The sequence below is a fragment of the Colletotrichum destructivum genome, chromosome 1 (assembly GCF_034447905.1).
Source record: "Colletotrichum destructivum chromosome 1, complete sequence".
Classification (NCBI taxonomy): domain Eukaryota; kingdom Fungi; phylum Ascomycota; class Sordariomycetes; order Glomerellales; family Glomerellaceae; genus Colletotrichum; species Colletotrichum destructivum.
Window position 1 is genome coordinate 1,937,421 of NC_085896.1, and position 20,450 is coordinate 1,957,870.

A 20,450-nucleotide genomic window follows, 5' to 3' on the forward strand; every position below is an offset into this window, starting at 1 on the left:
GGTCCCATTCGACTCAAACCCCCAGCTCCGTACAGAACCCCCCCCCATTTCTTTTAATCACCACCCGTTCAATTCAACCTGCCGTCGGTCCAAACGACAACAAACCGCCAAAATGGGTTGCGGAATGAGCACGGAGGATAAGGAGGGCAAGGCCCGCAATGAGGAGATCGAGAACCAGTTGAAGAGGGACAAGATGATGCAGCGCAATGAGATCAAGATGCTTCTTCTGGGTAAGCCAAATCCTGCCGACACCCGAACACTTCTTATGCGGCCGTTGCTTTGAAGCGACGCCGTCGAAGATTCCCTCTTCCGCTGTTCCATTCATCCCTAACATCCACCTAGGTGCTGGTGAATCCGGAAAGTCGACGATCCTGAAGCAGATGAAGCTGATCCACGAGGGCGGCTACTCGCGCGATGAGCGGGAATCCTTCAAGGAAATCATCTTCAGCAACACGGTGCAATCGATGCGTGTCATCCTCGAGGCCATGGAGTCGCTGGAGCTGCCCCTTGAGGACCAGCGCATGGAGTACCACGTCCAGACCATCTTCATGCAGCCCGCCCAAATCGAAGGAGACGTTCTGCCGCCCGAAGTCGGAAGCGCGATCGAGGCTTTGTGGAAGGACCGTGGCGTGCAGGAGTGCTTCAAGCGCTCTCGCGAATACCAGCTCAACGACTCTGCGAGATAGTAAGTGGCCCGATCGACCGCCGAACGCGTAGGCCGCGTGCGCTAACAAATCCACAGCTACTTCGACAACATTGCACGTATCGCCGCTCCCGATTACATGCCCAACGACCAGGATGTCTTGCGATCGCGTGTCAAGACGACGGGTATCACGGAAACCACGTTCATCATTGGTGACCTGACGTACAGAATGTTCGATGTCGGTGGTCAACGATCTGAGCGAAAGAAGTGGATTCATTGCTTCGAGAACGTCACCACGATCCTCTTCCTCGTCGCCATCTCCGAGTACGACCAGCTGCTCTTCGAGGACGAGACTGTCAACCGCATGCAGGAGGCTCTCACATTGTTCGACTCCATCTGCAACTCGAGATGGTTCATCAAGACATCTATCATCCTCTTTCTCAACAAGATCGACCGATTTAAGGAGAAGCTTCCGGTCAGCCCTATGAAGAACTACTTCCCCGACTACGAGGGTGGCGATGACTACGCCGCGGCGTGCGACTACATTTTGAACCGATTCGTCAGCCTGAATCAGCATGAGACTAAGCAAATCTACACGCACTTCACCTGCGCGACAGACACAACTCAGATTCGCTTCGTCATGGCGGCAGTGAATGGTGAGTCTTGGCCCCTGTCGCACTACAATAGGACAAGGAAAACAAAGAATGGAGAAGGCTAACACGACAAACAGACATCATCATTCAGGAGAACCTGCGGTTGTGCGGCCTGATTTGAACCAAAACGTTTGCTTTTTTCAACAATACCCTTTACTTCTAATTGCATGACACAAGCCAGAAAGCGTCGTGGGAGGCTGGCTCATGAGATAACTTTTTCCTCCCGACGAAGAGACGGCGACCCGACGGTTTCTCAAGATTCCCTTGATTACGCGACTGTATTTTTCTTCCACTCTCGGCTTGTCCCCGGTATATTTCCTCCCAGATCAGGCGGCACACATTTTTGCTCTGCTCTCGTTGGTCCGCGTCCCGGAATGAGAGGGAAAAGACGGGAGGCAGCTCTGTACCAAACACGACGTCGTAACAACAGCAGGCGGGATCGCGGCGGGAGATGGAATCCCGTCGTGGGCGGGCAGTGCCAGAGAGATAGCGGGAGAATGAAGATGAGAGAGAGAGAGCGGGGGGAGAGCGCGCGAGATGGAACGATGTCCGAACGGATGGATAGCAAGAGGAAAAGAAGCAATGAACTTGAATGCATTTGTGAGAGAGAGCCCGATGGATGGAAGGCGGTTCGATATTCTGTTTAATTACGAGAGTCTCCTTATTTATCGAGCTACTGTGATGTCGAGCGCTTTTTACTCATATCACGGTTCTTTAATGGCCGGTGATGCGTCATCTCCTACCCTGAAGTTGCTCGGTAACACAAAGCTGTCCACAACTGAGCGTCTGTAAGAGCGTTGAGATCTGGCGATCCTTGGCGTCCCGAAACGACAGCTAGTCCGATCTAGGTGTACTACCTCGGAGTCCCGCGAGCAGTCTTCGTCTTGAAGATCCCGTCAAATCACCGTGCACTGGGTAAGGTTGCTCCAGATGGACTGGACGAGCCCCGAAGCCACATCGAGGATTGGGCGTCTGGTCGGCAGGCTCCGTCCTCCGCTCTGAGCCGTTCGCGGCGTCCCAAGATGCGAAGGCGCCGCTTCCGGCCCCTCCAGGGCATTCTCCCGCCAAAGCGCGCAAGGGGGGGGGCGAGACAAGAGAGGTCTGATTCTGGCCTTCCGGTTCTTCGCTTCGTCGCTGGCAGCACCACAGACCATGCCCACCCAAGGAAGAGTTTTAGAGTCCAAGGGTCCAGGTCCTGGGACCTCTTTCCCCATCTGTCACCCGCGCGCCGCCACCGCCGCCACCCCTTGCCCGACCGCGGTTTGGTCCGAAGTCGTTTATGCTCAGAGGGGTGTTAGTGTAGAAGGGGATGGGGTAAGGCGACGGCGACAGCGACAGCGACAGGCAGGTGCCCGAGAAGGGGCCTGGCAAGCTTAGTTGGATGAAGTTGGAGAATGAGAATTACAACATTGAAGAAGAGAAACACATGTACGCGACCTAGGACGGGCCGTGTTATCACTATGGCATGCTTATACAAACACACGTGAAGCCGCCATGATAAAGCAGATAATCGTACGCCAGGGTTTGGTGAGGTGTGGTGTGGCGTGGCGCAGGCTTCATCAGGATGGATCCTGAGGCTTTGCAAGAGCCAGAAACTCGTTATGTACGGATGGCGTAATCGTGACCCTTCCAGGTGAGGTTAAATGGCTGACGACGAAACATACATACCTAGGTATAGCGGGAGAGACCAATGGCAATGACGGCAAAGGTGAAGTTTGAAATGGTCGTTGACAAGGATGGCAGGTTTTCTAGAGCGGCAGAATGAATGGGTCGGCATGCTTTTTGGGGGCGAGCACCGTCTGCGTACTGTATGAAACTAGACAGGTACACTTACGGAAATAATTAGTTAACGGTGGTCTAGATCTGCGTATTGTCAATGAGCATTTTACTATCAGGCAGGGAGGGATCGTTTTCGTCCCGTCTGATGCTGCCCATTACCGGAACAATGATGCCCTTTCCCCCCTCCCCTCTGTCCTCAAACATGTCGCAGGATGACCGAAGTCCAGCTCAATGGGGATCAGCTGTACCCATGTCATATGTCCAATACTATGTTGTTTGTGTATTGACGGCTGACTTGTTCTTGTTTTTCTCTCTATTATGCTGCCAGTCTCACCTGGTGTGTCGTTGTTGAACTGGCTGGTCGGTTGCGTATCGCCGCTCTTCTCGCCCCCTTTCATCCCTATACCGAAGATCGAGACTGTTCGGGGGCTTCCAAGGCACGGTGAATCGAAGAGTTAGGGCCACATGAGACCGCGGCCCTTGGGGTTTCCCAAGCTTGTTGTCCTGCGGGTAGAAGCTTGGAAGCAGGGACAACGGAAGAAAGACGGCGAATAGAGTTGGGGGGCGTCTGGTCGTTTCATACAGATTGACGACGATGTCCTTCCCACCATCAGTCCACACACAGTGTGATTCTTCTTCTGGCTCCGGATCCCTATGCCTCTTCCACTATCTATTAAGTACCATCATCCTTTGGCCGTTGCTTCTCTTTCGCAATCGCTCCATTCCACCCGTTCTGGACTGGCCGCTTTGGACCCCCTGTGCCAACCCCCGTATGTCATCCGGGATGGGAGGTGTGAGAGACACGAGAGTTTCTAGATGACCAACCGGCAACCGGTGGGAGGGGGGGCACGGCCTTGCATGTGTGTCTGTGTGTAAGAGTAGCTTTTTAAACCCCGCGGCACCCTTCGTCGGGGAGCCTCCGGAAGCGGGCCCAGATGGAATGGCCCCAGGCTTTGTACATCGGAAGCTACCGTTCATGAACTTTCGCGATGTATTACGTCTTGCTTTTTTTGCATGGTCTGGTGGAATGGGCAGGGCTTCTGACTTCTGGGAGAGAGAGAGAGAGAGAGAGGCACGCGCACACGAACGCGCGCGTGGGCGTCACTGTGCTTATACTCAGACTCCAGGATGGCAATGGTGACGACTGGGTTACCCTACATGTGTACGGACGTACGTCTATCTTGCTTGAAAAAGAGACGATCAGCATACTTTGGATGTGGGAGGAAGTGACACAAGAAGCGGGAGAGAGCACATCATGTTATGTGGTGATGACACGTTCTATCATGTACTCACTTGCCTTCATGTTCGAACGAGATGGGTGGCCTCTCCCATTTGTCAGACGAGTTCGTCGGGACCGGGAGCGGCGGGCAAGGTGGCTAAAAGGCAGGTATGATCGTTGGTTCCAGGAGCAGGATGATACATGTACGATGTACGACAAGAAGGTATGAGAAGAAACGGAGCCAGGTTATTGTTTTTCGATTGCCCCCTGCAACGGGACTGTTGAAACGGGCAGAATCTGGGATAATCCGGTGACGCACCACAGCCTCAGCTGAAGGTTACGATGTAATACACAACGAACCCCTCCCCGCCCCCTCGTTTCTGGATTGCGTGACTCATTAGTTTGTTTGAAGACGAACAGCTACGCTCCAAGATACGGTAGGCCAAGCGGTATCTGTTTATATAGGAAACGAAGCAAAAGGAGGCACGGCAGCTAGCCGCCGTCCTCGCATCTGAGATTTGCTGGTTCGTGACAGATGACATGGTGTCGCACGAATGAGGTTAATACTGCTGATGCATTTGAGAGACCCTGCTCTCAGTCTGTATGCGTATGTACAGAGTACACACGCCCATCAACCTCATCTACGATGTACAGGTAGCTAGCTGGGGACCAGCTCTTGCTTCGTCCACATCTTGTATGTCTGTGGCGAACCAGCCAGCCATAACCCTCAAATGCTCGCTTGTCCTTTGATGCTGCGTTATGTGGTGTCCATCCTGTATTCTGGCCGCATGCCACCTGTCGTCCCTTGCGCAGGGGAAGCCCCATGTCCACTTTATGTCCCATTTCGTCAATTCGTTCTCGCGCCGCTCCCCATATGCTCGCATATATGATTGAGCCCTACGACGCAGGTGCCAAGGGAAGTTTATTTTGAGAGCGAGTAAGTCGAGCACCCAGGTCTGCCTGCTCGAAATACAAAGTGGTACGATGACGGTGAAGAAGACACACCAGCATATCTCATGATGCTCGCGGCCCTATTGTGTGGCGCAATCGCAACGATTCGAGCATCCCACTTTTGGTTGCATCCGAAGAAAAGGTAAAAAATGTCCCACGACGCATTAATACCATCCGAAGAGTCGGACCATCTCTTCGTTTACACTTTGACGCCGGGATAACGAAACGGGGAAGACTATGGCACAGGAGAAGTGCGGGGCCTTTCTCAAGCTCCGTTGTCCCCCTCCCCCATCGCCGCCTCCGGCGCGGAGCCTTCTGCGTCGGGATGCTGACTCGGGTCATGGCCTCCCTGCTGAGCGAGAAACTCGGCATACTCGGCGCTAGCCAGAGCCAGCTGCCGCGCCGCCGTTTCGATCCGGAGCTGGAATCGAACGTGAGGGTTGTCGCTCCGAGCCTCTACCATGGCCCTGTCCAACACATCCTTCACAAACTGGGCAACCGTCGGGTCGGCGCCTGGCTGCCCGAAACTGGGGCCTACGGGGGCCATGCCGGGAGCCATCGGCGCTGTGCCGGCAAAACTTGTGTTCGCGGATACCTGTGGCACAGGCTGTATTTGGATTGCTGGCATATGCTGGGGAAGGTTGTTTTCTATGTTGGAAAACTTGTTAGTTTTCAACACATTTTGCGGGTTGGCCGAGTGAAATATCGATTTCGGTCTCGCTTACCATGAAAAGAACAACGGGAGCCGCTCGCATTGAACCAGCAGTTCGCACAGCTGCCACACATCTGACCATTGACGACGACACACCCGTTCCAAGGCCCATACCCTTTATGACAGCTCTTGCAGGGACTGTGGGCTTCCTGCCCCGACACGTGAGCCAGTAACGCCTCGACGTTGCTTCTTCTCTTCAGGTTGAGAGTCTGGTCCTGGCGACGCTGAACCGCGGGCCGTTGTCCCTCGTTGCTCGCCAGCCGCTTGGCGAGAGCACTATCGATAACTAGCTGCCCATATCCGCTCTCGGAGGCGAGGTCCTCGGCCGTCCGGGACAAGGTCCCGGTGCCGTGGGTACCCATTGGGGCCTCCATGGCGAATTGGGCCGGCAGATTGTGTAGATCGGGGTGGATATCGGAGTCAGTCCCGGGCACGGAGCCAGGAGGACCGTTGGCTAGGATGCCAGCTGTGGCGAGATCGAAGGGGTTCGGGTGATGATGATGCTGCTGCTGGTGATGCTGCTGGTGATGATGGTGGGAGGAGCCAGGAGGTGGAGGAGCGGTTATCTCGTCGTCATCTTCGTGCTCGGCCTCGGCCTCTGCATCGTGGGCGAGCTGCTCCAACTGGTCGGTAGCGACGGAGGAGTGGCGGCTTTGGCGGCCGTGTGCGTCGCGCTTGAGGCCTCCTGGGGAAGGCTTCGTCACCTTGTTTGGGCGGCCTCGAGGAGGTGGTCGGCTTCCGCCTCTGGCACTCATGGGGTAATCGAGGAGGATACTGCTCCTTTCCCCCCTTATTAAACGATGAGGACTGCTAGGAAGCTCTAGCTAGTCGACAATGATGAGTGGCGTTGGAAGCGGGCAGCTGGTGTCAGCTGGGGGAAGGGCGTGATGAGTTTGGGGGTCTCGAGGAGCTGGTGTTGGTTGAGCGGGAGGAAGCTGGTTCTCTTTGAGGGTCCCACTCGTTTCGCGTAGGTGGTGCAGATGGAGCTCGGGCCAAAGGTTCTTCTCCAAGCACTTGCCCAGCGTTATGTAAGCAATTCCAAATGGAAGTAGGGAAAGTGCGACTGTGCGGTAAGGATGGAATGAATTGCAGTATCTCAAGCCACAATCTCTGGCGTGCGAGTTAAGACATAGAAACGCCTTTTGCTAACGGAAGTGTTAACAGAGCTTTACTGCAATTCCGTATAGTAATGGTCCTGCTCAGGCCATCTTATCTACAACGTAATAGAGGACCAACCGTATCCTGATGTGGGTATCGCTCTGGAATGCCTTGAAATCAATCTCGCAAGAAGGAGTTCCGCCCTTTCTGCTTTACATGCTAAGACTTTCTCTTTGGGTGTGGAAAACCTAGGAAGGACAGCAACAAACTTGCCCTATACTGTGGTGATGAGATCATAGGACCATTCAGGTTGCCCCCTAGTGTCGTGTATGGTCAGATTGGCCAATGTACCTTTCGGTCGGAGATACAACTACGGCTCATATGGACACCAGCAAGAAATCCATCCATGTAAAATAACAAGCTTCAGCCTGACGTCTCGGCTGTGGAAGGATTCTCCCAGACATCACCGCCACCCTCAGCCTCCGTCATCTCCTTCCACCGCTGAGCAAACTCCCTCAGCCCGCCCTCACCCGCAAAACTCGCGTCTACAACCTCCTTGGGCAGCTTGTGCGCGGAATACTGTGGTGTGCTGAAGTTGAAGGCAGCTGGGTTATCCTTCTCGACCAACCTCAACTCAGGGACCAGCTCATCGGCGTCTTCGTCATCCGTCGTCTCGTCCGCACCACTGCCTTCAATCTGCTCCTCATCGTTTAAAACGGAACCCAGCATAGGCTTAAGGACCTTGAACTCAAGCAACTCGACCCAGCTGAAGAGCAGACTGTCTGTTCGTGGCGCCCAGGGGTTGATGTCGATAAGGCGCACCTTGCCGAGCTCATCGTGCGAGTCGCTGTCGCCGGGAACGTAGACATCGAAAGTAAATGACCCGTCGGGGAAGGTGAAGCGCAGACGGTCCTCGAAGAAGTCGGTGACCTTGGACACCAGCGCTGGCCGCAGGCCGTCAAGGAAGGGGTAGTAGTTCCAATCGCGCTGGCAGAGACCGATGAGAGTGCGGTGCTTGACGAAACAACGAAACTCAAGCGCCGGATTGGGTGCGAAGAAGGGTCTCAAGACCAAGATGGGCTGGAAAGACCTATTGGAGGACGAGGAAACGGTGTCCTCGAAGGCGTGCTCTAGGTCATGACTGACGAAGCTGGAGCTCTTGAGGAGGAGGTAGATATCGTTGGGTGATGTGCACTTGAGCGTGTTCTGGTGCGGTGAGATCCAGGCTGCATCTTTCGGGGCGGACCAGTTCAGCTTGGGCGCAACAGAGCCTCCCAATTCCTTGATAATGTCCCGGATCTCCTGGTGAATTTCAGGGAAGCGCTCATTCGGCGGCCGAGAGTCGGCCTCAGGTTCGTCGTCGGAGCTATCTTCCTCGAGATGTTGGTTTCGGCTAGGCGCACCGGCTGTATTTGATGAGGCGGACCATTCCCCTTCATCTTCCTCGTCAAGAATATCGTCGTCGTCGGCGAGAATGATGCCATCGTCGCGGATGTACTGAACAAAATCAGGCGACAGCTTGACAATCCTGGACCTGATTGACACTGTCCGATACTTGGTAAACCAGCTGTCGTACGAGCAGTTTAGAATGTGCTCCTTAGTCACGGGCGGAAAAGTAAGCTCTTCAGTGTCTTGTGCCGTGGCATTGTTTATGGCGTCCAGGGTTGGTTGCCCCTCAGTGAGCCCTTCGAGAGACGGCATCGTAGAAACAAGGTTTTCGGATTGAAAACGGAATATGGTTGTGGGTTTAGGATTTTACCTGGGCGGTGGAAATTTAGGAAACTGGTATCTTTGTCAGATGCTGCGCGGTGATCAATTTCTTCCTACTCGCACTTACATCGATGAGTCTTCTTGATTAGTGGTGAGTGAGTCTTCCAATCGCCCAAACGAGAAAGTACCCCACCATGCCACCGGGCGTAACTTTTCTGCCGCCCCTCGTCTCCACAACATGGTCTCACCGCCCTTGCCAGCCTACCTGGTTGAACATCGTCCGGACCTTTGCCAGGGTCCTATGGCAGTGACGTCTCCTGCATGTCGAGGGTACCAAGATACATCTTATTCATTTCCCGCCAACACCGACCGACTATCCAACATATTATCAGGCACAACGTTGTTACCTCCATTCTACACATATTGTCACATCAAAGCATTTCACAGAGACATGTCTGACAACGTCGGTCTCTCAACGCCTCGCGGCAGCGGCACTTCGGGCTATGTCCAACGCAACCTCGCGCACATGCGCCCGCGCGACTACGGTGCGCCCTACCCCCCAAAGGATGCGGACTCGTTCCGCCACAAGCAGCGACAGCCCGATAAGGAGATCTTGGAGCACGACCGTAAGCGCGAGGTAGAGGTCAAGGTGCTCGACCTGCGTGATACTCTCGAAGACGAAGGGTAGGCTTATCGTACCTCTTTCAGCCCCCTACTATGCCGCTGACCCAATGTTCAGTCTCGACGAAGAGGAAGTAGAGAAACGATGCGATGAGATGCGAACGAAGCTGCTGGCCGAGCTCGAGAAACAGAAGAATAGCCGGGGTGGCGGTGCCGGACCCGTACGCAAGCACTTCAAAAGTCACCAAGTGCACGAGATGGCCGACGCCAAGATCAAAGAGAGCGAGAGACTACGGAACGCATTGAGAATAAGTAAAGATTACGAGGAGGGAAGCCATTGGAAGAGACAAGAGGAGAGGCTCCGGGGTTCTCTAGAGAAGGATACCAAGAGAGAGGACGTTGACTAGAGCGAGTGATTCTATCCAACAACTAAAGAGTGAGTCGCAGCGCCTGCGTTTTGGGTACGGGTTAGTATGAAATGGGATGGCGTTCAGGCGTTAAGAATATCAGAGGGAGACAAATCTAAAGTAGCGTCGCTGAGACAAGGCCGTGTCGATACTGCGTTGCCCAAGAACGACTCGAAGTACCAGGCTCGATAACGAGACGGTCTTATGTCGAATTGTTGGTACATGTGAGGGTATTTCCCCCGCCCTTCAGTAGTATACAATTTTGATGCCGTGTTTTATGCCGGCTATTTCTTTCCTGCAGGTGGTACCCACGTTGCTGGCTGCCAGCTTTCACTCGGCCCTTGAGCCCTGGCCCACGGGTCCTTCCCGTATTTCGTCCTCGTCTCGTTTAGAAGCTGAGCTGACTCGGTCGGCCTCGCAGGCTTTGTTGGTGTTGTGTTGTTCTCCTTTGCGTCCGCGTTTGTCGCCTCCAGTTCCGGCGCATTGGGCTGGGTCTGCGCAATGTTGAACGACGGTAAAGGCTGACCGGTTTCCTGCCCCGGGGCATCCGTAAGTCTAGGCTTGGCCTCCCATCTGGCATCCGCCTGCGCCGCCAGAACTTTCATGCGCTCTTGTCTGAAGGCCTCTCGCGACTGTTCTTCGAGTGTCGGGGGCTGTTCTCGCGTGTACCGCAACCACTGGTGCCACAGCGGCGATACCTTTACGTCGGAGAGGTATATCGATCGCGGATACTTGACGATGCGGCGGAAGCGGCCAGGCCCGTTGCCGCGGACGTCTCGAAACTCCCAAAAGGTGTAGCCCTGCAGGTCACGGCCTAGAACCAGTAGCATGTTAGTCTTGACGGTCATTTACAGAGGGGAAAGGCCGGAGTTGGGACCGTACCGACGAGGAAGCGCTTGCGCCATGGCAGTCTGAGCGCCTTCCATTTGTACCAAGCCTCCAGAAAGGGTGATATCCGTGTCGGAGACATTTGCGTCGTTGGTGTACGATTTATTGGTGTTGGGAAGAGACAGTCGTTCAGGAACCCATGGCTTCAAATACGCCAAATCAACAAGATTCAAGAAAAGTAATGAGGTCAACCTTGGATAATTTGCACCGCCACGGTGAGTACGACCGGGGAATGGATATCTTATCTTCAGCCACATATTTGTTCTACGGTTGTTTTGAGGATCAAAGTTACATTGACCCCACCAGCCACCACCGCACACGTCACTCCGCAATGGTCACGGCGGGCCAGCCGGACCCCGGGCGCTGTCACCTTATTAGGTACTTACCTCCTACCTACCTTGCCTGGAAAGCCCAGGTTCCTGCCAGCGCCTGGCTGAAGAGATGCATAAACAATTAAATCTTCCCCACCAAGGCGTCTCTTCACCAGGCCTTCTAATCACTTTGACCTGCCACCCGACTGCCCTGTTCCTCTCCTCAAAAGATCTGAATAGCCCTCCTGTCTCTTGTCCCGAGAGGCGGAACGACCAACAGAGGAATCATTGTAGCATTCGAGACAAGTCTCGCGCACGCGCGTAAATCGGCTGAACCTCCAGCTTTCGCTCATTCAACTCCAACTCCGTCATCGCCGGACCCCGCCGACGTCAGCGCCTAACCGCCGCGTCACTGAAACGTATCCTACGAACCCAACTGCGAAGCGCAGCGGCCTATAAACACCGAGTCGCCCGTTTCACGATTTGTCCTCGTGTCGAAAAGTCATACCAAGGTACAAGATGGCGTCAGTAACGTCCTTAGACAAGGATTTGCGAAAGTTGCGCCTCGACAAGTATACGCCCACTGCTGCGAAAGAGGTCAGTACCTGGATTGAGGGGGTTTTGGGAGAGAGGTTGCCTTCTGGTGACCTCCTTGACGGGCTGAAAGATGGCGTCGCTTTGTGCAAGTAGGTCCACTCTCGTTCCTTTTATACCTATCAATGCTGACATGCGATGCTTTAGATTGATCAACCTTGCGATACCATCACCCGGCGTAAAGTTCAAGAAGTCTGCGATGCCTTTCGTTCAGATGGAGAACATTTCGCACTTTCTGCGCGCCTGCAAACAGCCCCCTCTGAACCTTCAAGACCACGACGTCTTCCTCACCGTAGACCTTTTCGAACAAAAAGATCCTGCCCAGGTGCTGCAATGCCTCGGAGCCTTTAGCCGTGCCGCACACGCAGCAAACCCGGCCAACTTCCCGTCGCCCATCGGCTCCAAAACCCGCGGGGTGATGAGCCCTCAAGGCACTGGGCGTGGAACCCCTTCGCCTACGAGATCGCGCGGGTTGTCCAATGCATCTGGATTCGGTTCCCCTCGGCCTAACCTGTCCAGTGCCAAGACTGGAGACCCGGGCTCGGGGAGATGGAGTCCGACCAAGCCCACCTCTCCCGTTAGCAGCTGGAGTAGGAAGGAACATGAAGGCGCGACTTCTCCAGCATGGAACATCGCTCAGTATGGCTACATGGGCGGTGCTAGTCAAGGAAACCTAGGCATTTCGTTCGGAAGCCGGCGGCAGATCACAAGTGCTGGTCCCTCTGTTCCTAGTCTTGCCGAGAAGGAAAAACGGCGAAAAGATAAAGAAGTCGAGGAGGATCGTCAGCGGCAACAGATGGAGGAGCATCGACGCCAAAAAGACGAAGAGCTCGAGCGCGAAGCACGTCTGCGAGAAGAGCGGGAGATTCAGCGTCTCGTGGAGGAGAAGCAAAGACAAGCCGATCAAGAGCGACGCCAATGGGAAGAGGAAGAGCGCATGTGGAAGCTGACAGAAGAGAAGCGTCGCAAGGAGGAAGCAGAGGCCGAAAACCGCTTGGCCGAGGAACGAAACCGCGCCAGAAGCAAGAGCGATGCTCGCCTGCGGGGACAATTTCTCAGCCAGTACCAGTCGGAGCAGGGTATCAAGCCCCAGAAGACCGGGGCTGACCGGATTGCTGAGCTGGAGAAGGAGCTCGAAGAAGCTCGGGAGCGAGAGAGACGATATGAGCTTGAGCGCCAAGGGCGTCCGGGAAGGGCCCTTGCCGTCACCAATGATCCCAAGGCCCGGCTTAGGTCTAGGAGTCGGCCGTCAGACGGAACACCCAGCCGCCAAGATTCATGGTCCAGAAACGAGCGCGAGGTGCTCCAGACTGCGTGGTCTCAACACCAAGAGGCGCAAGACGATGATGAGCCCCCTGCACCGCCCCCGAGATCTCCAAGGCCCCTTCCGGATCCGATGGCAGTCGCTCAACCGCCTCAAAATGTTGTGGCTCACACGACGGGTGGTCGACCTCTTCCAGACCCCGCCGCGTACAACGCGGCGACTCAGGCCCCACCCAGCCGAACAGACCGGTTCCTCGCTAGCAACGCCGCACCGGCCTTACCCGCCGCTAAGCAGACTTACTCTCGCGAGCTGAGCGCTACGGCAGAGCAAGATGCTGAGGATCGCCGACACGCCCAAAGCCAGAACAAGACCAAGGCAGGAGGCTGGGCGTCCAAATCGCTCCTCGAGCGCGAAATGGAGATGGAACGTGAGCGTCAACGTGAATGGGAAGAAGCTCAGAAGGAGACGGCCAAGGCTGTTCCTGCTGGGAACGGCGTCGACGGTATTGGCGGTGGCATCGGAGGCCGCTGGGATGTCAGCCAGTGGTCTGGTTACACTGGGGGCGACAACCAGAACAAGGGCGCCCAGGGAATTGGAGCTGGTCGTAGACAAATTGTCGGACCGAGACCGCTGCCTAATGTCCCGCGATAAATTTCGTACAATACTAGTAGAGGGGCGCATCGTTTCAGCAGAGGGCGCAACGGGAGGCTTGGTCATGGAAACCCCAGTTTGTGTAATCTGAATATACCACAGATGACGGAGTACATTGAGCGAAGCAGATGTTACTTAATGGATGGAAATTGATTTTGAACGAAGTCCAAGCTGTGTTGAATCCCTTTCCCCCCTACAAGTAGTGCTGAACTACAATTTCATGTGCCGAAGGCTGACAATCGTGGAACAGGCCATCAATCTCCAACCTCTGTAATGTCAGGTACCGAGGCAAAAGTCTAATTATGTATCTCCACACAGCGTGTATGTGCATCTCCACCTCCTGACTTTCCAATTATTTACTCAAACGTAATAATCAAGCGGCAACTTCAACCATTTGCACTGCTCGATATCCTTGAAACTCCTCATCATGTTACGCTCCACAGGCCAGTCGATTATTCTCATCTTCATCTCACCTCTTACAGACGGCTGCCATGAGCCCGACTTCTCCTGCGCCTTCAGCGTGCTCTCAAACCCTCTCGCCTCGAGAAACGCCCTTTCCGGGTTGGGATTATATGTCCTGGCAAATGAAGTGATGGTGTCGACGAGGTATTGCTGCCAAGGCAAGTCGTTTTCATCGCGCAATGGATTCCCCTGACGCACGATGTTGCCGAAGAGCGGTAGCAGGTCGCCCGAGTGGCATCGTAGGTTGTTGATGGCCGAGTCAGGGTCTCCCGTGGGATGCGCCTCAGACTTGGGTGCCTCACAGATGTCGAGCCTCGGCCATTCTGGCGTCTGGTACGTCCGCTCGAGTTCGTAGTAGTACACCTCGGGCCCGAACACGCCGCTATCCAAACCTGCGTACACAGTGGCCTGGTCGACACAGCGAAACATGGCGTCAGTTGCCAGCCGAGCACCTATACCAAACGCCGCCCGAGTCGCATTCTTCATGTCTATCGGAGGAAAAAGGTCCTCCGAAGGCGCCGGAAGACCCTGCGATATAAGCCAGCGAGTGTCGTTGATGACAGTCCCATTGCGCGGGAAGATCAAGAACGGCAAGCCGTCCTCAGATGTAATACCCATCATCACATGGACGTTCAAAGGATCGCCCTTCAGCTGCAGCTCGTCCGTCGTCAGATAAACACCGTCATTGACGAGGTATCGCGCCCCGGGCCCGAGACTTCCGACAGGTACTTTCCGGAGGCATCCGACCTGCGATGTTGCGTTGGCGCAGTTCGTGGTGCCAAGTATGGCATTTCCTACAAGGTCCAGCTGATCTTCGATCGAAAAATATCTGGAGTAGGATGCCCCATACGATATGCCCCCCAGGTTACTCATAGGAATAGCTGCTGCGAACTTCCCAGCAGCTTTCGGCGACGCCATCATGGCTCGGACAGAGGCCGCACCGGCGGACTGGCCAAAGACGGTGATCTTGTCGGGATCACCCCCAAAATCTCGAATGTGTTCTCGGACCCAGTCCAACGCCAGAATCTGATCGGCGAGACCGAAATTGCCGTTCGTCTCCCCGTCGTCTAGCGCCAAATAGCCAAGAGTTCCGAGGCGATAGTTGATGGTGACAACCACAACGTCGCCACGGGAAGCCAGATTCCCTCCGTCGAATAATGAGTCACTGCCGAAGCCGCTCGTCAGAGCCCCGCCGTAGATCCATAGCATGACCGGCCGCAGCCCGTTGTCGATGCGTCTGTTGCGAGGAAGATACGGCGTGTAAACGTTCAGGTAATGGCAATCTTCTTCGCCGAACCCCTGGTAGCAAGGAGAGCCGAACTCGAGCGCCGTAGCATTACCGCCGGAGCCTCGATACATCCTGGGATAGGCGAAGCGCTCTGTTTTTGTTGCGAACCGCATGCCCTGAAAACGGAAGCTATTCCTGTCCCGAAAACCGAGAACATCTTCCCTGTTGGAGTGAACGACCACCTGCCACTTTTCGGTATTGTCCTGGGTCACGCCGTTGGATAGCGGCGCCGTGTGCATACACAGGACAGGATTGATAGCGGAGGCACTGGCGGAGGAGATCTCACCCATCAGGTTGATCGTCTTCGGACCGTCGTCCTCGTTCGGCGCTACCCATATTGCGGACAAATCGACATCCGCCTCTTGATAGTCGAGGATCGAGAGGATCCTCTTGGTGCTGTTCGACTGGGGAGCCCACAACTGCTCGCCCAGCATGTTGCACGCGGCTTTCGCCTCGCTGAAAGGCACTCTGCTGCGGAGGAACAGAGCGCTGGCATTTACCGTAGGGCTTTTCAAGTCTGAGACGGCAAATTTTGTCAGTAACCAGAGGCTTCTTCCGTCCAAGAGGTTGTGCGCGTCATACCCAGCAGATCGTTGTCTCGAATGATGGTTATGTCGGTCCTCAAGTCCTGGATTGACGGTGCGCACGAAACAGCTGCAGCTAGTAAGGCGACCAGAGCGAGCGCTCCCGCGGGCATGGCGTCTTGCACCGAGACCGAGATGACAGTTCGCCGGAAGAAACAGCGGAATCCATATATACAAACATGGAGAAGCGTAACGATGCAAAATAGCAACCTCGTGGCAGAATCAAAGGAGTGGACAAGCTAATCAATTGGTTTTCTAAGGATTTGGAGCCATGAGAGTAACAGGACGAGCTGTGGCCCCAAGTCCCCTCCCGAAAAGAGTCAAGGACATCCGCCCAACTTAACGAAACCGGACTGTCCATTGCGCCGAGCGTGAACGGTGCAGCAAGCGGCCAAGGGCTTCACAGCAATCACGGCGGCGAACGAGAGAAATCCAAGTCGGCACGGTCCGACAGGGTGTCCAAGTCATTCGACGCTGATCGCCTTCAAGCGGCCCGGGCTCATCCAAACATGCCAAGGTGAGGTTCATCACGCACATATGTTCAGGGGTTCGATCTCTTCCATGTCGCGGTTACGGGTTGCTTGGCTAAGTGTGCCGGGAACACAGTAGGGCGAAGAGAAAACAAGAGTGATCTCTCAATCGCCCTGAACCGGCAAGCACGACGGACGCAGGCACTCTGCGAGTTTTAGGATGGACGGGCGGGATCGCCCGCCAGCTGGTGCTTTAGTCCAGCCAGCAAGCGGAAAGGTTGCTGAGGTTTCAAAACTTTGACTTCCGCGCGCTCGTGCCCGCCCGTCCGCCCGTCCCCACGACAATCATACGCACTTTGTGTTTACTGGAACGCGCTTTTCTTCCTTGCGGTTATGGGTTGCCCCGATCGGAAGACATCGATGGGCCGGTATTTTCTGGCTGAAACTGCAATCCGGGGCGCTGACATTGCAATACCCTCGCTCAACGAGGAGGCCGTGTGGTGTAGTGCCAATATTCGAGCGACACAAGATCGGCGAACGTCCGTTGTATGGATCCCCTGTAAGTCGTACTTGAAGCAGCCGCCGCATTTTTGAGGAGAAATCGCTTTCACTCGGATCGGTGCGGCGTGAAGTGGTGCAACAGACAGACCCTTCAACGTCCAAGAGCACATTAGCATGAAAGCGAAGAAGCTGGTCAAGGCGGGCGGAAGCGGGCTCAGTCAGATGAACGACGTCGGCATCAACGTGCCACAGAGCAATCCGACACCAATGGCTTCAATTCAGTGCCAGTTTGGTCATCCCACGTCGGTATCAGTGTGGTTCTGCGGCTTGTATGCAGCACGCTGGAACGAGAACGATGTTGGCTCAGGTGCTTGTAGTCTGATGCTTCCTTGCTGTGCACTTCTGCCAGGCTGTCTTTGCGACTGAAACTCTGCATCCTAAGAGGGATCTGCGCTGAAGGGAGAAGAACAAAAAGATTAGGCAAAGCACGGCCTTAATACACCGAATTTCGGCCCGAAAAGCCGTCAACCCCAAAATGCCGTTGTGACTGAAATTATGTTGGATGAGCCACAGAAGGGTCAGGTTTTCGACGCTTGTGTCACCACGTACGCGGATAAACTCAATTCTTGATGGCACATTAGGGTCTGCTTTACTTGACCTTGAAGATGGCGATGTCGGTCTTTTTAAGTTTTGAAATGCCGGCCTTTGGGTCGATGAAGCTAGTCTTCCACTTGCCACTGCCGAGCTTGTCTTCATAGCAGATGGCATCCTCGAAGAAAGGCTTGGTGAAGGCGTAGATGGAGCCGCAGGTAGGGTCACAGTTGACGACTTTCCCCTAGGGAACGGAGGTTGGGGCTGGCAGTGGCAGCAAATTCAACCACAGCAGAAGCAAGGAGACGGATCATGACAGCCATTTTGAAGGTTGGTGATGGAATGTAAAGGGACTTCTCTTGTCTCTTCAATAGTGGAAAGGACCTTGGTTGCTGTTGTAAGAGTGGGTGGTATTGACCGATGAATATGCTAAGGCCTTGGGTTGGTGCTGTTTACATCCATAAAAGGTTGGTGAATACCTTGATACATTCGTGTGGGCAGGAAGAAGCAGAAATCAGGGGGACATACATGAATTGGGCATGGTAACGCTGCAAGAACACCACCATAAGATGGCCAGCTATATACACGCAATAGCAAGATAACTTAGTTGACCAGATTCAAATTGAGGGGAAATACCTCAGGAGACAACGCTACGCCGAACACAACAAGAGCAAGGTGCTAAGAGTAGGAAACTGGCCAGAGTTTGCTTACCTTGTCTTCTCAGGCATTTGCGTGACATCAGGATACCTAAGAAACCAGACGTCTTCAGTTGATATGACTGCCGCAACTTCTCCATGATGGGTGCGGATTTTTCACACAAGTAATGATCAGCATAAATTTGGCGAGCACGTGTAAAGAGACCGTTGTTAAGAATTAGCTAGCCTGTTGGAAGGATACCCTCCCGGTCTCCGGAAGCCTCAGGTCTAACAACCTGCTTCTCTTTCCTAAACAATGTCTTTTACAACCCCAGGCTCTTGGTATTCAGACCCAAAAGCCATGCCACCATACTAACTATTCATTCATCCCAGTCAATTACCTCAGTGTTAGTAATGTACCAGTTGGCCGCAACCTTGTCTCTGCCGTCGCCAGTGATGCAAGAAAAACGTCCAGCTACTTTGACCCTGCCCCCAATCTGGGGTTTTTTAATGACATCCTGCATGGCTTTCGTGACATCCTTGCTGCTGATGATGATATCAGTATCGGTGCGTTTCTCCTCGGTGGCGCCAACAACAAAGGCGCAGCTGCCCACGGCCAAAAGGACAACCCGGTTGTGCTTGTTCAGGTCATTCTTAGATACCACCCAGTGGCCTGCGTTGGCAGCGGCCCACTCCTTGATAGCGACGCATTCGGCAACGAGGGGCATGCGGGGGCTGTAAGAGTTGGAGTGGGTGCCGCGGATGTTGTCGCAGAAGTCGTCCACATATTCCCCGGCACGGTTGCGGTTCCAGATGGTGGCTTCAGCCTTGCTGTGGCCCGGAACCATCTTGGTGGTCATGTAATGGCTCTTGTTGAAACCGACAGGGTCCTGGCGGAAGACAGCCACATCAGCGTTGTTGGAGGTGGTGAAGGGCTCGCAGACAGCGTTGGGAAAGGGAGTAACGCCCATGTCAGCTAGATGACAGATTTGGTGTGACTTTGCGGTCGTCGTAGTGAGAGCGGCTAGAGCGCTGGCCAGGAAGAGAAAAGAAACGGGGACAGAATAGCTCTTCATGACTTCTGTGATGACAATAGGCAGTTCAAATAAGATGGTGAGTGTAGTGTGATGCTTGGAGTGGAGACAACCTGTAGAGTTAGGTTGAGGCTTGCGTAAGAGTATTCTTAGCTGGAGGGGATAACCTCACTATAAGGGCCAAGAGAAGGAGCCCTTGTTGGGTTGAAATATTCACTAGCTTGAAGTGACAGCCTTGAATCGGAAGAGATTGAGATGGAAGGGACATGTCCCTTGCCTAACATTAACAAAGAAACACCTTGTCGTGAGTGATTGTACTACACTTGATTCAAGGAGCAGAACTTAGGGGGGTTACATCATCCCAGTTTGATGGCGGCAGAGGTGGAAGGATGTGTTTGCTTATCCGTTCCACTAATGTTTGTCGTGATGTGCTTCAGAAAGGAGCAGCGTTGGGGGAAAGATCTAACTCTGGATTCCGATAGAATCTATACCTTCTGCACCACCTACAGTCTATATCGCTGTTGGGCATTGGAACCAGCAACTACTTTATGATCACCTAAAGTGCTCGCCATCCTTTATTGTTGTGAAAACTTTGCGGCATGGGCAGGATGCGGATTTCAGTCTGGGTTCTGTGGTTAGTGGCCCAAGATGTGCATTCCTTTCTTCTGGTTTCAACAATCTGACACCACGCAAATGTTAAGGTCACATGATGTTCTTCAACCATTTACTTCAGAATTCATTCTGCAAATACTTCATCACACACTCTTTCAAGTAATATTTGTACTCCTTACTAGAAAGGCAACAATGATGAAGCTGGGGCGCTGTGATATTTTTTTAGTTAGAGCCCACACTCACTAGGGAGAGCCAAACTGAGAGGCCAGTCTGTAGACTCTTAAACTGTCAGCAAACCATGGGAGAATCTCAGGGCCTTTACCGAGAAAGTATTTATCCAGCTCATGAAGTGCGTAAGTCAGGACATGGCATAGTCCGGCAGAGCCGTCGAAGCAAGAGAATCAAGCCAACATATCAAGATAAGGCTTACAGCGTTCATCTTCGGGGCTCAGATCAGATCATCAGCGCCTCTCGATCGTCTTACTTAGTAGACACGTCAGTCTAGTCATCACAACTTGGTTAATATGCTAGCAGGGTCACCAGAATGTTGTGAAACATTGGTAAGAAAGGATAAACGAGCCGGCCTCAAGCGGCATCTTCGAGACGCCGCCACCGCGCGGATGTGTCACCAAAAAAGAAGCTGAGAACTTGGGAATTACAGACAAAAGTGTAGTTCTAACGCGCGCAAAGGGCAAAGGGCAATTCTGGGTAAGCGATGCCAGCCACGAGACCGGGAAACTCATGCAGTCGACAGCCTCCTGTGAGAGAGGTA

The 20,450-nt window shown here is 54.0% G+C and overlaps 9 protein-coding genes across 9 annotated transcripts; 3 read left to right on the forward strand and 6 right to left on the reverse strand.

Moving 5' to 3' along the window:
* Nucleotides 1-112: 112 nt before the first annotated feature.
* On the forward strand, nt 113-1,417 carry CDEST_00600 (Putative G protein alpha subunit, helical insertion; the record flags this gene model as incomplete). Its single annotated transcript, XM_062916759.1, has 4 exons — nt 113-230; nt 343-685; nt 743-1,299; nt 1,374-1,417. 4 exons carry the CDS (start codon nt 113-115, stop codon nt 1,415-1,417), a joined length of 1,062 nt encoding a protein of 353 aa, XP_062772810.1.
* Nucleotides 1,418-4,846: 3,429 nt separating this feature from the next.
* Nucleotides 4,847-6,892, reverse strand: CDEST_00601 (uncharacterized protein). The gene is made up of 2 exons (XM_062916760.1): nt 5,971-6,892; nt 4,847-5,893 (listed from the first exon to the last, which is right to left on the reverse strand). The coding sequence occupies exons 1-2, from the start codon at nt 6,710-6,712 to the stop codon at nt 5,511-5,513; spliced, it is 1,125 nt and encodes a 374-aa protein (XP_062772811.1). The 5' UTR covers nt 6,713-6,892; the 3' UTR covers nt 4,847-5,510.
* A 265-nt stretch (nt 6,893-7,157) lies between these two features.
* CDEST_00602 (Putative Cell division cycle protein) lies at nt 7,158-8,882 on the reverse strand. The gene has a single exon (XM_062916761.1). The coding sequence runs from the start codon at nt 8,754-8,756 to the stop codon at nt 7,479-7,481; it is 1,278 nt and encodes a 425-aa protein (XP_062772812.1). The 5' UTR covers nt 8,757-8,882; the 3' UTR covers nt 7,158-7,478.
* A 334-nt stretch (nt 8,883-9,216) lies between these two features.
* CDEST_00603 (Putative mRNA splicing factor Cwf21 domain-containing protein) lies at nt 9,217-9,793 on the forward strand (the record flags this gene model as incomplete). Its single annotated transcript, XM_062916762.1, has 2 exons — nt 9,217-9,449; nt 9,505-9,793. The coding sequence occupies 2 exons, from the start codon at nt 9,217-9,219 to the stop codon at nt 9,791-9,793; spliced, it is 522 nt and encodes a 173-aa protein (XP_062772813.1).
* Nucleotides 9,794-9,974: 181 nt separating this feature from the next.
* Nucleotides 9,975-10,872, reverse strand: CDEST_00604 (Putative NADH dehydrogenase [ubiquinone] 1 alpha subcomplex subunit 12). The gene is made up of 2 exons (XM_062916763.1): nt 10,676-10,872; nt 9,975-10,607 (listed from the first exon to the last, which is right to left on the reverse strand). Exons 1-2 carry the CDS (start codon nt 10,761-10,763, stop codon nt 10,078-10,080), a joined length of 618 nt encoding a protein of 205 aa, XP_062772814.1. The 5' UTR covers nt 10,764-10,872; the 3' UTR covers nt 9,975-10,077.
* A 213-nt stretch (nt 10,873-11,085) lies between these two features.
* Nucleotides 11,086-13,647, forward strand: CDEST_00605 (Putative smooth muscle protein/calponin). Its single transcript, XM_062916764.1, has 2 exons — nt 11,086-11,678; nt 11,734-13,647. Exons 1-2 carry the CDS (start codon nt 11,512-11,514, stop codon nt 13,499-13,501), a joined length of 1,935 nt encoding a protein of 644 aa, XP_062772815.1. The 5' UTR covers nt 11,086-11,511; the 3' UTR covers nt 13,502-13,647.
* A 214-nt stretch (nt 13,648-13,861) lies between these two features.
* CDEST_00606 (Putative carboxylesterase, type B, carboxylesterase type B, active, alpha/Beta hydrolase) lies at nt 13,862-15,948 on the reverse strand (the record flags this gene model as incomplete). The annotated part of the gene is made up of 2 exons (XM_062916765.1): nt 13,862-15,768; nt 15,834-15,948. 2 exons carry the CDS (start codon nt 15,946-15,948, stop codon nt 13,862-13,864), a joined length of 2,022 nt encoding a protein of 673 aa, XP_062772816.1.
* Nucleotides 15,949-17,455: 1,507 nt separating this feature from the next.
* Nucleotides 17,456-17,720, reverse strand: CDEST_00607 (uncharacterized protein; the record flags this gene model as incomplete). Its single annotated transcript, XM_062916766.1, has 2 exons — nt 17,456-17,641; nt 17,715-17,720. The coding sequence occupies 2 exons, from the start codon at nt 17,718-17,720 to the stop codon at nt 17,456-17,458; spliced, it is 192 nt and encodes a 63-aa protein (XP_062772817.1).
* Nucleotides 17,721-18,412: 692 nt separating this feature from the next.
* CDEST_00608 (Putative Ecp2 effector protein) lies at nt 18,413-19,108 on the reverse strand (the record flags this gene model as incomplete). The annotated part of the gene is made up of 1 exon (XM_062916767.1): nt 18,413-19,108. One exon carries the CDS (start codon nt 19,106-19,108, stop codon nt 18,413-18,415), a length of 696 nt encoding a protein of 231 aa, XP_062772818.1.
* Nucleotides 19,109-20,450: the final 1,342 nt, after the last annotated feature.

Bases quoted from the DNA above. Each gene is read 5' to 3' on its own strand.
- CDEST_00601 (XM_062916760.1), bottom strand. From the start codon at position 6,712: ATGAGTGCCAGAGGCGGAAGCCGACCACCTCCTCGAGGCCGCCCAAAC. The intron at 5,894-5,970 runs GTAAGCGAGACC...TTTCCAACATAG, and splicing joins CTCCCGTTGTTCTTTTCATG to AAAACAACCTTCCCCAGCAT.
- CDEST_00602 (XM_062916761.1), bottom strand. From the start codon at position 8,756: ATGCCGTCTCTCGAAGGGCTCACTGAGGGGCAACCAACCCTGGACGCC.
- CDEST_00604 (XM_062916763.1), bottom strand. From the start codon at position 10,763: ATGTCTCCGACACGGATATCACCCTTTCTGGAGGCTTGGTACAAATGG. The intron at 10,608-10,675 runs GTACGGTCCCAA...TACTGGTTCTAG, and splicing joins GCGCAAGCGCTTCCTCGTCG to GCCGTGACCTGCAGGGCTAC.
- CDEST_00605 (XM_062916764.1), top strand. From the start codon at position 11,512: ATGGCGTCAGTAACGTCCTTAGACAAGGATTTGCGAAAGTTGCGCCTC. The intron at 11,679-11,733 runs GTAGGTCCACTC...GCGATGCTTTAG, and splicing joins GATGGCGTCGCTTTGTGCAA to ATTGATCAACCTTGCGATAC.